At 35.3% G+C, this 14,464-nt stretch overlaps 1 protein-coding gene across 1 annotated transcript in view; it reads left to right on the top strand.

The window, feature by feature from the left end:
- CFAP47 (cilia and flagella associated protein 47) overlaps positions 1 to 14,464 on the top strand; it is a 516,906-nt gene that overhangs the window by 379,148 nt on the left and 123,294 nt on the right. Inside the window, 1 exon segment of the mRNA XM_073798895.1 lies at positions 14,308 to 14,448. Within this exon segment, the coding sequence (XP_073654996.1) occupies positions 14,308 to 14,448 (141 nt within the window).

Here is a 14,464-nt window from a genome sequence, read left to right as displayed (position 1 = left end):
TTAAAAAGCAGATTTCAATAAAAACAAACAGGTGACTGTCTAAACTTGTGGGGATACCACTAGGGCCCCCTTTCTGTGAAGAGAAATGAAGAGTTATGAAGCTAAATAATTAATTTGGGGTTTGGTAGTCCAAAAATATAATGTGAAATCGGGACCCCAAACCATGCAAGCCTGGGCTCTTTGACAGGTTTGTTTTCTGATTCCCAATTATGACCCCGAAAGGCAAGACTCCAGGATACCACAGAGTAGTTCATACTCCAGAACAGATATCTCCAGTGATGGCTCTGTGCAGTGGATTCTGCTTTCTTAGCTTGTATGTGTGTTTAACTTAAACTTGTCGGTTGAGAGAGGATTCTCTGAACATCTCTTCCAACATATTATGGAAATGGCGATCCCTAGATATCTTTAAACAGCTTTTATCTTACTGTTAACCAATGCAGTTGATTTATCTAACCTAAGCATAAGACTTCATAATTATCCCTTATGATCCCCCAGTTGTGAGGAACATACTTTCATCTCCAGGGAGGAAGTCTTTAGAAATCCTTCCGATTTTTAATGACATTTATTTGTGATCCAAAAAAAAGTTAGCGGGGGGGGGGGGGGGGACTTCCCTGTTGGCGCAGTGGTTGAGAGTCTGCCTGCCGATGCAGGGGACACGGGTTCGTGCCCCGGTCCGGGAAGATCCCACATGCTGCGGAGCGGCTGGGCCTGTGAGCCATGGCCGCTGAGCCTGCGCGTCCGGAGCCTATTGCTGCGCAACGGGAGAGGCCACAAAAGTGAGACGCCCACGTACCGCAAAAAAAAAAAAAAAAAAGGGGGGGGGGGGGTGGGAAATTTGGGTAGTTGAATATCTTATCTTTGTCTGCAGAGTCGTGGAAGTCCACGAGGACTATTTATTGAACTATGAGTCATTTAAATTTATGAACTAAAATCAGCCTGAAATAATTTAATATGTTGATCATGGCATGGTAGCCTAAAATGATCTCTAAACATTAAACAAGAGTATTTTTACACCTAAAACTAATATAATGTTATATGTCAATTTTATCTCAATTAAGAATAAATATTTAAAATTTTAAAGGATATTTTCATAAATCATTCACTTACAGTGTCAAGTATTTAATTGTTCAGGATACTACATGGACACAGGTTAATACTGCGCTTTAACTGTTTATTCTACAGTAGAAAACTAAATGCTGAGAATCCACGTTTTAAAATGGTTTCCAGTCATGTTAGTAAATTTAGTCTCTACCCTGAACATTCGTGATAAAGTAGTCTTAAATTCTCTCTTATATCCGTGCCCCTTGACAAGCTGATAGCTCTAGAAAGTTGGTAACAATGGTGATTTTGATGTAGCCCACAGTTACCTTGTATTTTTTCAGCAGCAGCCGAAAGTGCTTTTTCACTTGCTGAAAAGTGATTGCATTCATTCACTTCAACACAACTGTAAATTAGAGCTAAGATTTATTTCTGAAAATTTGCATTTCAGAAGTCCTTATGCTAGAATGAGATCTATTATGACATTGGCACAAGAAAGCCTACTCTAAATGATTGCAAACAAGCTTTTAGTCAGCTTTGCTAAAGCTTTTTTAAAATTTCTTTTTGATGAACTTCTGCTTAATGTCAAAATGGAATGTTTAATGTGAGCATAACAAAGTTCTTATGTTAGGCCTATGTTTAAACAAGATAGGAATAGTTTTTATAGCTGATGTCCTGCTACTCTCCACTATCTAGACAGATATGTATTACCAGTTGCCATCTTTGAAATAGAAATTCAGTTCAAAATTTGATTTCTAATATTGTATGTGATGAGAAGCCTGCTTGTCATGTGTATTTTCAGAATGTGATGCTGAGCAAAAGTAGTGCTATTTAAATTTGCATTTTTTCATTTAAAGTTTGGGCAGTATGTTCATGCTAACCAGCACATCACAATGGCAAAATTGAACATCTTTTCCTTTGCTCTTATCTTACTGCTATTGTGTTGCAAAGGAACACGTTCTGAAGTCACTTGTGACTTCAACCTCCAATTATATCATTCTCTGGTTGGGCGACCTTGGTAGTATACTTAACATCACTGATTATCAGGTTTCTTACATGTAAAATATAGATAGTACTTAACCTTTCCTTAACCTTAACCCAGGGTAGTTATGGGCATAAAATGGGAATATATGAAAAGTACTCATCTAGTAGGTGCTCAGCTAATGTTTATCACTCTTATTTAATATGCTAGCTCCCATTTTTTGAAATTCCCTAACATGATATGGATATATGCAAGGATTTAGGGCTTCTTTTGTCTCCACTCTCTCCTAGTTTGTCTCAATGAAAATGCCAGAGAAAGTGCTATCAAAAGCTTGGCTAAAACTGAATTTGGATCTTGCTGACCTGTTCCCACCAGTGTTGTAGACTGTGCACAGTTATAGGAGCATAAAAAACAATTAGATGCCACTGGTCTTTCAAAACAAATGTTGGCTGCTTTAAATGCCATAAAACATTTTCATGCTCTTTTAGGTGAAAAATATGGTTTACAAAAAAAAAAAAAAACAGGGCCTTGAGGCACTGCAGAGAGAATGAATTGGGTTTGTTTGTATCCTCTCATCGTCTTCTGGGAGTTCCTCTTTGCTTTCACCATCTCTGCTTTCCCAGACAGCCTCTGCTCTGATGTTTCGTAAAAGCTCTAGCCACCTGCATGGTATTACCCTGGGGGGCTTGTGAACACTAGATTTGTTTTTCCTGCCCCTGACCCCAAAATCAAAATCAGTATTAACTCTAGTCTCAAGGTCTACTCAGATGATTGGCTAGAGGTAAATTCATGCACGTTAATAGATCAATGAGTGACAACAAATCCTGCATTTTCTGCCTTTACATGGGATGATCTGTCCTTTGAGTGCCAGACTAGCATTGGCCTGCAGACCAACACCTGGCATATAACAACAGGTATCCGGTCAGTGTCAAATGGAAGAAGCAATACATTTCAAAAATAAAATTATTTCTAAAATATTTTTAAAATTGCTTAGTAGTGCAATAATAGGAGTGCAGTAAAATATGAGAACAAGGAAGATTTAAAAACTTGAAGAAAAACATAAATTTGAAAACTGCATATATTCTGTCAAACTGAAGGAAGACACTCTTGCAATTCCAGTGTTTGCCGTGGGGTCATGTGTCAGAGATATAGTTCTCCCTGGGAGTGCAAGGTAGGCCGTAGATGCTCTATTGAATATGAATTTAAGTTGCTTTCAGAAGAAGGCTCTAGTGGCTTCCCAATCCACCCATGATATTCTGGTTAAAAGCTTCATATTTGAATTTTGAATGAGTGATATATATATATATGTATATGTATGTATACACACACACACATATATATCATTGTTACTAAGAAAATAAAACTTTCTCCCTCATTTTGCCACCTCTCTCTCTTATCCCCCCTCCTGTGTTTGTGTATGTTGTGTGTGTGTGTGTGTGTGTGTGTGTGTGTGTGTGTGTGTATGTATGTATCCTGCTTTACTAGTCAAAAGAATTTGTGTATTTTGTAAGGAGTTATTTATAGTAAAATGAAAATATGATTTGGCAAGTCATTGGCTTTTTGTTAAATTTATTTATCATTTATTTAATTTTTGGTTGCATTGGGTCTTCATTGCTGCGTGGGGGCTTTCTCTAGTTGTGGCGAGCGGGGGCTAGTCTTTGTTGCGGTGCTCGGGCTTCTCATTGCGGTGGCTTCTCTTGTTGCAGAACATGGGCTCCAGGCGCGCGGGCTTCAGTAGTTGTGGCTCACGGACTCTAGAGCGCAGGCTCAGTAGTTGTGGTGCACAGGCTGAGTTGCTCCACGGCATGTGGGATCTTCCTGGACCAGGGCTCGAACCCGTGTCCCCTGCATTGGCAGGTGGATTCTTAACCACTGCGCCACCAGGGAAGCCCCCAAGTCATTGGCTTTTCTCAAGTAAAACTTTTACTGAAGAATCTCAGAGAGAGGGCTTTATTGTAAATAATTTATTCATACACTTTTTAAAAAAAATTTCAAATTCAAAGCATCCTTCAAAGAGGCTTTCTAATATGTGAGGAATTAAACATAACCTCTTGGAATTAGAAGGGTTAGAAAAACATTCAGAAATTCTGAAACTTTAAAACTATTTTTTATCTTTTAAATATTTTTTTCTTTTTTTATTGAAGTATAGTTGATTTACAATGTTGTGTTAATTTCTGTTGTACAGCAAAGTGATTCAGTTATACATATATATACATTCTTTTTTTTAATATTCTTTTCCATTTTGGTTTAACACAGGATATTGATTTTAGTTCCCTGTGCTTGCATCTGCTAACCCCAGACTCCCATTCCATTCCTCCCCACTCCCCACCCCGGCAACCACAAGTCTGTACTCTATGTCTGTGAGTGTGTTTCTTTTTCAGAGATAGGTTCATTTGTGTCATATTTCAGATTCCACATATAAGTGATATGATATGGTATTTGTCTTTCTCTTTCTGACTTCACTTAGTATGATCATCTCTAGCTCCATCCATGTTGCTGCAAATGGCATTATTTCATTCTTTTTTATGGCTGAGTAGTATTCCATTGTATATATGTACCACATCTTCTTTATCCATTCGTCTGTTGGTGGGCATTTAGGTTGTTTCCATGTCTTGGTTATCGTGAATAATGCTGCTGTGAACATAAGGGTGCATGTATCTTTTTGAATTATACTTTTGTCCAGATACATGCCCAGGAGTGGGATTGCTGGATCGTATAGCAACTCTATTTTTAGTTTTTTGAGGAACATCCATACTGTTTTCCATAGTGGCTGCACCAATTTACATTCTCATCAACAGTGTAGGAAGGTTCCCTTTTCTACACACCCTCTCCAGCATTTCTTATTTGTAGACTTTTTATTGATAGCCATTCTAACCGGTGTGAGATGGTACCTCATTATAGTTTTGATTTGCATTTCTCTAATAATTATCGATGTTGAGCATTTTTTCATGTGCCTCTTGGCCATCTGTATTTAAATATTTTTTCTTAACGTGGATCTACTTCAAAAAGTTTTGTGAATACTGGTGAACGTTTCCCTCTTAACATTCTGCAGTTTTATAAAATGTGACTCCTGTTTTTATTGTGTGGATGGGGTCTAAGGATGCTTTTTAATGCTAAAATCCATTTTTATCTCATGCAGAAATTAATCATAGAAATAAGTTGAAAATAAAATGAAAAAAAACTGAGGGCTTTACATGGAGGCTTAAGAAGCCACCTTCACAGTGCAGTGAATCCAGACAAATGAGCAAACAATTATATTTGATATCAACAAAACATGCATGGCTTTATGGAACAAGAGGGGATATAGATAGAGATTTTAGATAGATGGATAGATGGATAGATAAAAGTCTTCTGGCTATTTAATATGATGGCTTCATTAATTATCCTGTATTAATTATCTTGCACATGACATTGCCTTGTGCTGGAGAGATACTCATTGGTGGCTGTGAACTTCTCTTAAACACATCCTACTTATACAGTACTTCCAATTTGGGGTGACAGTTCTCAACTTCTGTCAATATTCTGCTCAGAAGTGGTGGGTGTAATATCTGAAATACACTGTATTTTTCTTAACACCTTTATTGCAGTATAATTGATATACAATAAGTTGTACATATTCAAAGTACAATTTGAGAAGTTTTAACATGTGTACACCCATGAATCCATTGACACAATTCAAATAATATATTTTACCCCCTGAAGTTTACTTGTGTCCATTTTTAATCTTTTTGCCTCTGCTCCTCTCCTGCCCAATGCCACCATTGCCCTGGACAACCGTTTATCTATTTTCTGTCACTTTATATGCAGCTTATAGCATTTTATATATATATATATATATATATATATATACACACACACACACACACACACACACACACACACACAGATATATATACACACGTACACTATATATATAACTATATACATATATATACTATATATACACACAATTTGTAATATTTTATATATTATACTAAATATATAATAAATATTTATAAATAATATATTTATATAAAATTATATATAAATATGAATATTTATAAATATATAATATAATTATAATATATATAATAATATATTGTGTACATGTGTGTTGTATATATTGTATATATGTGTATATATACACACTATATATATTGTGTATATATATATTATATAATAACACATTGTACACCCTTTTTTTGGTTGTTTTCTTTTGTGCATCATAGTGTTTTTGAGATCCATCCACACAGTGTATCTATCAATAGTTTATTCCTTTTATTGCTGAGTAATACTCCATGGAATGGATATACCACACTTTGTTCATCTATTTACCTATTGATGGACATTTGGGTTTTGGCATTTTTTGGTAATTACAAATAAAGCTGATATGAGCATTCATGTATACGTCTTTCTATAGGCATATACTTTCATTCCTCTTGGGTAAATCACTTATATGTTGGATGGCTGGGTAACATGGTTATTGAATTTATAACGTTTAAAGAAACTGCTAGACCGTTTCTCAAAGAGATTGTTCCTTTTTCCATTCCCACCAGCAGTGTATGAAAGTTCCACTTTCTCTACATCATTGACCATACTTAGTAGGGTTAGTCCTTTCAATTTTTTCCATTTTAATTTGTTGTAGTGCTATTATAGTGTGGTTTTAATCTGTATTTCCATAATGAATAATAAATAACATTGAACATCTTGTGCTTGTTTGTCATCCATATGCCTTCTTAATTTAATTTTTTTTTCATGTCTTTTGCCCAGCCCCCGCATTGAGTCGTCTGTTTTCTTACTGTTGAAATTTTAGAAGTTTTTAAAAATATATTCTGGATATATTCCCTTTATCAGATATGTGCTTTATAAGTTTTTCTCCCATATGTAGTTTTCCTCTTAATTTGATTAACAGTGTCTATTAAATAGCAGAAGTTTTTATTTTTTCCAGCTTCATTGAGGTATAATTGACAAAAATTGTATATATTTAAGATGCACAATGTGATGATTTGATATATGTATACATTATGAAATAATTATAGAAGTTTTTAATTTTAATGAAATGCAGTTTATCAGTTTTTTCTTCTACGGATCAGGAAGAAGCATGCAGTTTTAATTGCAGTCTAGACTATCATTGCTTGCCCCAGAAATGAAAGCATAGGTTCTTGTTAAAATTAAAATGTAATCAACCATTCTCTACAACAGAAATCTGAATCCTATAGATTTTAATAATCCTTTATAATCCTTTCCTGTTGTCTTTAGTGTCTTGATATACTCATGCCAAAATGTATTATAGAAAGAACAAACAGTATAATTCCACACACACAGAAAAATGGAGCCTTTAGGACTACCATTGGGTGCTAAACTGCTGTACATTTTATCGTTAAAAATTAAGCATTTAGAAAGAGTGGGAGACAAGAGCTCTATTTATGGCAATTGTGGCCACAGCACTGGGTTTCTTTATCTCTTTATCAGTACATAATTTTGTCTTTCCACCTTGCCTTTTGGTCCCCTAATGAAGGGGAAATAAAACAATATATGGTCTTATATAGGGCTTTTGGGTTGTTTTACAAGTGATTGTCCAATTTCTATTTGCTATGGGATAATAAAAATGCAAAAATGTTTAAATGGGTGTGTTGGAGGAAGAAAAATATGCGGGGTATATAAATGAACTGAAATGAGAAAGAATGGAGAAAGTGTACTTTTAATTCTTGAGAATATTTCATAGTATTTGAAATATTGATTAGGTTTCCTTATTATTCAGTGCACACGTATTAACACATATAAGGTTATCCAAATAATGGTTTTATTTAACTGAATTGTTTCCTTAGTTTTCTAATTGTTCATTGCTAGTGTACAGAAATTTACCCTTCATTCATTCATTCATTCATTCGTGAAATGAGTCTCATTTGATTATGGTATGTAATGCTTTTGATATGCTGCTGAATCCAATTTTCTAGTATTTTATTGAAAAATTTTGCATCAGTGTTCACCAGGGATATTGGATTTTAGTTTTCTTACACTGTCTTTGTCTGGCTTTTGTATCATGGCAATGCTGGCCTCCTAGAATGAGTTAGGAAGTTTTCCCTCCTCTTCAATAATTTGCAAGTGTTTGAGAAAAAATCTTATAAATTCTTCTTTAAATATTTGGTAGAATTAAACAGTGAAGCCATCTCATGCTGGGCTTTTCTTTGTAGGGAGGGTTTTGATTACTGATTTAATCCTCTTACTAATTTTATGTCTATTGAAGTTTTCTATTATTCGTGAGTCAGTTTTAGTATATTGTGTGTTTTTAGGAAATTGTCCATTTCGTCTAAGTTATCCAATTTTTGGCACATAATTGTTTATAATATTCTCTTTACATATATATACTGCTTTTTATTTTGGTAAAAACAATAATAATGTCTTACTTTAATTTGAGTCTCCTCTCCTTTTTTCCTAGTCACTCTAGCTAATGGTCTACCACTTACGTTGATCTTTTTAAAGATCCAACTTTTGGGTTTTTTGGTTTTCTCTATTGTTTTTCTATTCTCTATATCATTTACCTCCATGCTAATCTTTATTATTTCCTTCCTTCTGCTAGTTTTGGGTTTAATTTGCTCTTCTATGAACTCTACTAGTTCGTATAGTGTACATTTAGGTTGTTGATTTGAGGTTGTTCTTTTCTTTTAACAAATTCATTCATTGCTATAAATTGCCCTCTTAGCACTGCTCTTACTGCATCCCTTAAATTTTGTATACTGTGTTTTCATTTTCAGTTGTCTCAAGATATTTTCTAATTTTCATTGTGATTTCTTCTTTGAAATATTGGTTGTTTAAGAGTATGTTAATTTCCAAATTCATAAATTTCATTCTTCTGTTATTGATTTATAATTTCTTTCCATTGTAATGAGAAAAAAATGCTTTGTACAATTTCAGTATTTTAAAATTTATTAAGATTTGCTTTGTGGCTTCACATGCGATCTCTCCTAGACATTGTTCTCTGGTCATTTGAGAAGAACGTGTACTCTGCTGTTGTTTTGTGGAATGTTCTTTGTAAGTCAGTTAGGTCTAGTCATGTTACAGTATTGTTCACCTCCTCTATTTCCATATTTGTCTTCTGTCTGGTTGTTCTGTCCATTAATGAAAGTGGGGTATTGAGGTCTCCAGCTATTATTGTAGGATTGTCTATTTCTCCTTCCAGTTTTGTCGTTTTTTTGCTTCATATATTTTGGGCCTCTGTTTTTAGGTGTGTATAGGTGTATAATTTTTATATATTCTTGCTGAATTGAATCTTTTTTTTGATTTGATAATTGTTTATATTGTAAAATCACCACGATAAGTCTAGTTAACATTCATCACTACACATAATTACATTTTTTTTCTTGTAATGAGAACTTTTAAGATCTATTCTCTTAGGAACTTTCAAGTATGCAATACAGTATTATTAACTGTAGTCATCATACTGTACATTACATCCCCATGACCTATTTTTTAACTGGAAGTTTGTACCTTTTGACCCCCTTCACCCATTTCACTTATCCCACCCCCACCCCCTGCCTCTGGCAACCACCAGTCTGTTCTCTGTATCTATATATAAGCTCAGGTTTGTTTGTTTGTTTTTTAGTTAATTGAATCTTTTATTAATATATAGTATCCTTATTTGTCTCTTGTAAACTTTTTGGATATCTAATAAATGAATGGTATCCAAAATATATTTTAAAGTACTAAAGATCAACAACAGTAAAATAACTCAACTTTAAAAATTGGCAAAAGATCTGGAGAGATACCTCACCAAAAAAAATATTCTGATAGCAAATAAGCATACAAAAAGATGTTCAACATCATATATCTTTAGGGAACTGCAAATTAAAACAACGAGATAACACTACATACGTATTAGGATGGCTAAATTCAGAAGCCCTGACAATACCAAATACTGACAAAGATGTAGAAAAATTGGAACTCTCATTCATTAATGGTGAGAATACAAAATGGTACAATGGTACAGGTGCTTTAGAAGACATTTTGGCAGTATGTTACAAAACTAAACATATTCATAACATGATCCAGAAATCACAAGCCCATTTGGTATTTACCCATATGAGTTGAAAATTTATGTCCACACAGAAATCTACACATGAATGTTTATAACAGTTTTATTCATGATTGCCAAAATGTGGAGGCAACCATGATGTCCTACAGTAGGTGAATGGATAAATAGTGGTATATCCATACAATTGGATATTTTTCAGTGATAAAAATAAATGACAAAAAGACAGGAGGAAGCTTAAATGCATGTTGCTTAGTGAAAGAAGCCAATCCAAAAAGGCCATCTATACAACATTCTGAAAAAGATCAGTGGTTGCCAGTCCTTTGGGGAGGTTGGGAGGGAGGGATGAATGAGTGGGGTACAGGGGATTTTGGGGGATATGAAACTATTCTCCATGATACCGTAATGGTAGATAGATGAAGTTTTACATTTGTCAAAGCCATAGGATGCATAACACAAAGAGTGAACCAGAATGTAAGCTATGGACTTAAGTTAATAATGATGTATTGTTATTGACTCATCACTTATAAGTAATGTACCACCTAATGCAGGATGCTTATAATAGGGGAAACTAAAGGAGGTATATGGGAACTCTCTGTACTGTACACTCATTTTTTTGTAAACCTAAAACTGTTTGAAAAATAAAATATATTAATTCAACAAAGAGTATGGACTTTAAATCACAATGCTCATGTTCAAATTCCAGCTGTATTATTACAAGCTGATTGACCTTGAGCAAGCTACTGAACTTTCTTGTGTCACAGTTGCGTTTCTTTAGAATGAGGATAATAATAGGACTAATTTCATAGGTATGTTTTGGGAAAATTTGTCAATTTTTGTAAATCCCTAGAACAATGCCTGACATACAGTAAGTCCTACATAAGCATGAACTACAGTCATTTAATCCTCAAAACTACTAGCACCATTTTAAAAATGAGATAAGTAACATGTTCAAGGCTAAGTTAGCCGTAGGAGAACAAGAATTTGAATCCTCATTCTGTCAGAAGCCTGTGTTCTTTCCACTAGATACCCTGTCTTTCCACAATGTGTTTGTGAGCATATACCAAGCTCCTATGTAAACTAAGAAAGCCATGTTTATAGTAGGACCTGAAATTTAACCTGTAACTTAAGTGACTGTCATATTTCAAAATAAAGGAATTGAAAATGATAAGATAGTAGTGACATCAGCAAGATGGCAGAGTAGAAGATCCACCAATTGTATCCCTCTTCAGCACAGGCATTTGGAAGCCATCCAAGGACAAAAGTGCCATTGTGGGAGCTTTGCGATCCAGGTAGGAGTCCATGAAACCTTGGTGGAATCCAAAACCGAGGAGGGCCATTTTGAAAAGGCAGGCTCATGCTCAGATGACGGACTTGCCAACTGTGGTCCTGGCTACAACCAGGAAACAGCCCCGTGGACTGTTACAGTCCCATTTGACTTTGGGCCTGCCATCAGCACTATCTGCTGAATTCAGTCCCATGTGTGGACCCTGAAGTGGCCCATGACCCAGCTTCAGCCCCTCTTAGCCATGATTTCTACCCATTTGGGGACCAGGTGGAAGACACACCTGTCTGCGCCCCTGTGACAGGCCCTCCAACTTTGTTCCAACTGCAGATCCTGAAATGACCCTGTAACGTAGCTCCAGCTACTCTCAGCCATGGTCTGGGAACACTCCTACCGTGAGACAAGCTTGTCCATGCCCCAGAGGTAGGCCCACTGACTATGTTCTGTCTGTACATCTGGAAGCATTCCTATAATCCGGCTCCAGCCCCTCACAGCTGCAGTCTGGAAGCAGTTCTGCCTGCCCAGGGACCTAGTGTCTTAACCACTGATATCTGTTAAAGTGATCCTATTTAGAATAGGGTCTTTGCAGATATAATCAAATTAAGATGAGGTCATGCTGAATTAGGGTGGGCCCTGAACCAATATGACTGTTGTCCTTATAAGAAGAGGAAAATAGACATGGATAGATATGGGAGAAAACACCATGCAAAGGTGAAGGAAGAGACTGGAGTGATACGTCTACAAGCCAAGGAATGCCAAGGATTGCTGGCAAACAGCAGAAACTAGGAGAGGGGCATGGAACAGATCTCCCTCAGAATTTCCAGAAGGAACCAACTCTGCTGGCACCTGGATTTCAAACATCTAGCCTCCAGAACTGTGAGAAAAGAAATTTCTGTCCAAATGCCAACTCATATTTGTATATATCTTTTAAACACACACACACAAAAATACACACACACACAGTCCCCCACACACACAATGGGCCATATGAGACATAAAACTCTGTAAGTGGCTGCTTTCACTCAAATTATCATGGATGTATTTTCAGTGCGGTTTTCATAGGTTTTTCTTTTGACTAGATGAACAATAATCCAAATAAATGTTTATCTGAATTCATGTAACTAGTCATGCATAGGTGGAAATCAAGTTCCTCTTTTTTTTTTTTATTTTGTAATTACTGATAATATTGCAACAGCATCTTTGTAAATAACTCTGCTAGTTTACCTATGGGGTAAGATTTCAGATATAAGGTATTTATAGCATAAAAAAACAGAACTGACATGTCAAAGGAGATGTGCAACAACTTGGTGGATGTTGAAAAATTACCCCCCAAAATATGTAGTACCAATTTTTACTCTTACCAGCAGTATCTGAGATGGGGGTTGTTACTGAGCAGTCTCATCAAAAATTAATGTTATCAAAAGTGTTAAAAGTTATCAATTTGAAAGAGCAATACATTTTTTTTCTTTTAATTCCTGGACTTTTTTGGGGGGGGATAAGATTTTTGAATCTATATTCCTATGTGTTATCTCTATTAAATTTTGGTATGTGTTATTTTAGCTTTAAACATTGAACTGTGGGACTTCTCTGACAGTCCAGTGGTTAAGACCTTGCCTTCCAATGCAGGGGGTGAGGGTTCAATTCCTGGTCGGGAAGCTAAAATCCCACATGCCTCGTGGCCAAAACACCGAAACATAAAACAGAAGCAATATTGTAACAAATTCAATAAAGACTTTAAGAACGGTCCACATCAAAAAAATCTTTAAAAACGAAAAAAAACTGAACTGTAACTTTATCTCCTATTTGTCTTTATCTTTAATTATCTCTAAAAATTTAAATATCATGACAACATTTTATTCTTTGACAATTTTGATTAAACCTGCTTAGATTGGTGCCAAGATACCACTTTGAGTTTTTTTTAATGTATTTATTTTATGCCTTGAATCATTTTTGTGATTTATGTTGGGTATTTCATCCTGATGTTGGTACTAAGCCTAACATGGTATTACGCAGTGTGTGCGTGTGTGTGTGTGTGTGTGTGTGTGTACACAAAAACATATAAAAATACATAGATTTACACATACACATTCGATGGAGAGAAGGCTTTTTGGAAGTTGGGTGTTATTACACCATGTTTCAGAGGGAGAATTGAAGATGCAGAAGGGAGTGGGGAATGTTACAGTAGCCAGATCCTTGCGTAGACTAGAGTAGATGGGATCCAGTGCACAGGTCCAAGGGCTGGTCCCAGGTAAAAGTGTATCAATCATTCTTACAAGAGGAAAGCCAGAGGATGAGGTCACCATTGTGGAAGGATTGTTCAATGTGGTGGTGGGACTGTGAAGGAATTCTTTCTTGGAAGTGTCCAGTTTCTTAGTGAAATAGAAACAAGATAATCAGCTAGGAATGAGGAGGGAGAAGGAAGTATTGGAAATTGAAGGGGAAAGAAGATTTGAACCATCCTCTAAACATGGATAGTAAGACTGTGAATATAGCAAGCTGTTATTGAGATATCAGGGCCAATTTCTGAATTATTTCCATATGTATGTTAGCTTCAATTTAAGAGTTAATACCAATCTTTTATAAGTCAATTTTAGTATAACAAAAATTCCAGATAAAGAGTGCCAATTTTTGACACTAACAGTTTTTTGTAACAGAATTTAGCATTTTACATATTAAATGTTTAAAGGAAAGTTCATGCTTAGAATATTGTATTAAACAAAGTATTTTAATGAGGTAATAAATGAGTGTTAAAAATGACTTAAGAAGAAAATATGTAAGAATACTCACCCAAGACCAGTACGTTTTCTGAAAGCTGTTACAGTTCTATTATTTGCTGCATTTTCTTAATTACTATGAGAAAGCAGTTTAAAAATTACCATTTTAATGGACATTTAAAAATATTTCCTTGAACTTTCCATTAAGTTGTTCTGTTTAATTGTTAGTTTAGAAAACGAAACACTGGTTAATCTGACATCTTGCGCCTATGTGTTGTAGGTACAATTTCGTTTTCCGTTAAAAGCAGGAAAAATGGTGATTCTCAGGAAGACTCAAATGAAGATAAAAATAGAGATCTAATACCCTCCTTTGAGAAGTCATTATTGGAACCATCTGACAAGTTTGATGAGGAAAAACCAGGTAAATTTATTATTAT

Source organism: Tursiops truncatus, chromosome X (assembly GCF_011762595.2).
Source record: "Tursiops truncatus isolate mTurTru1 chromosome X, mTurTru1.mat.Y, whole genome shotgun sequence".
Lineage (NCBI taxonomy): Eukaryota > Metazoa > Chordata > Mammalia > Artiodactyla > Delphinidae > Tursiops > Tursiops truncatus.
This window is presented reverse-complemented; position numbering and strand designations above follow the sequence as displayed.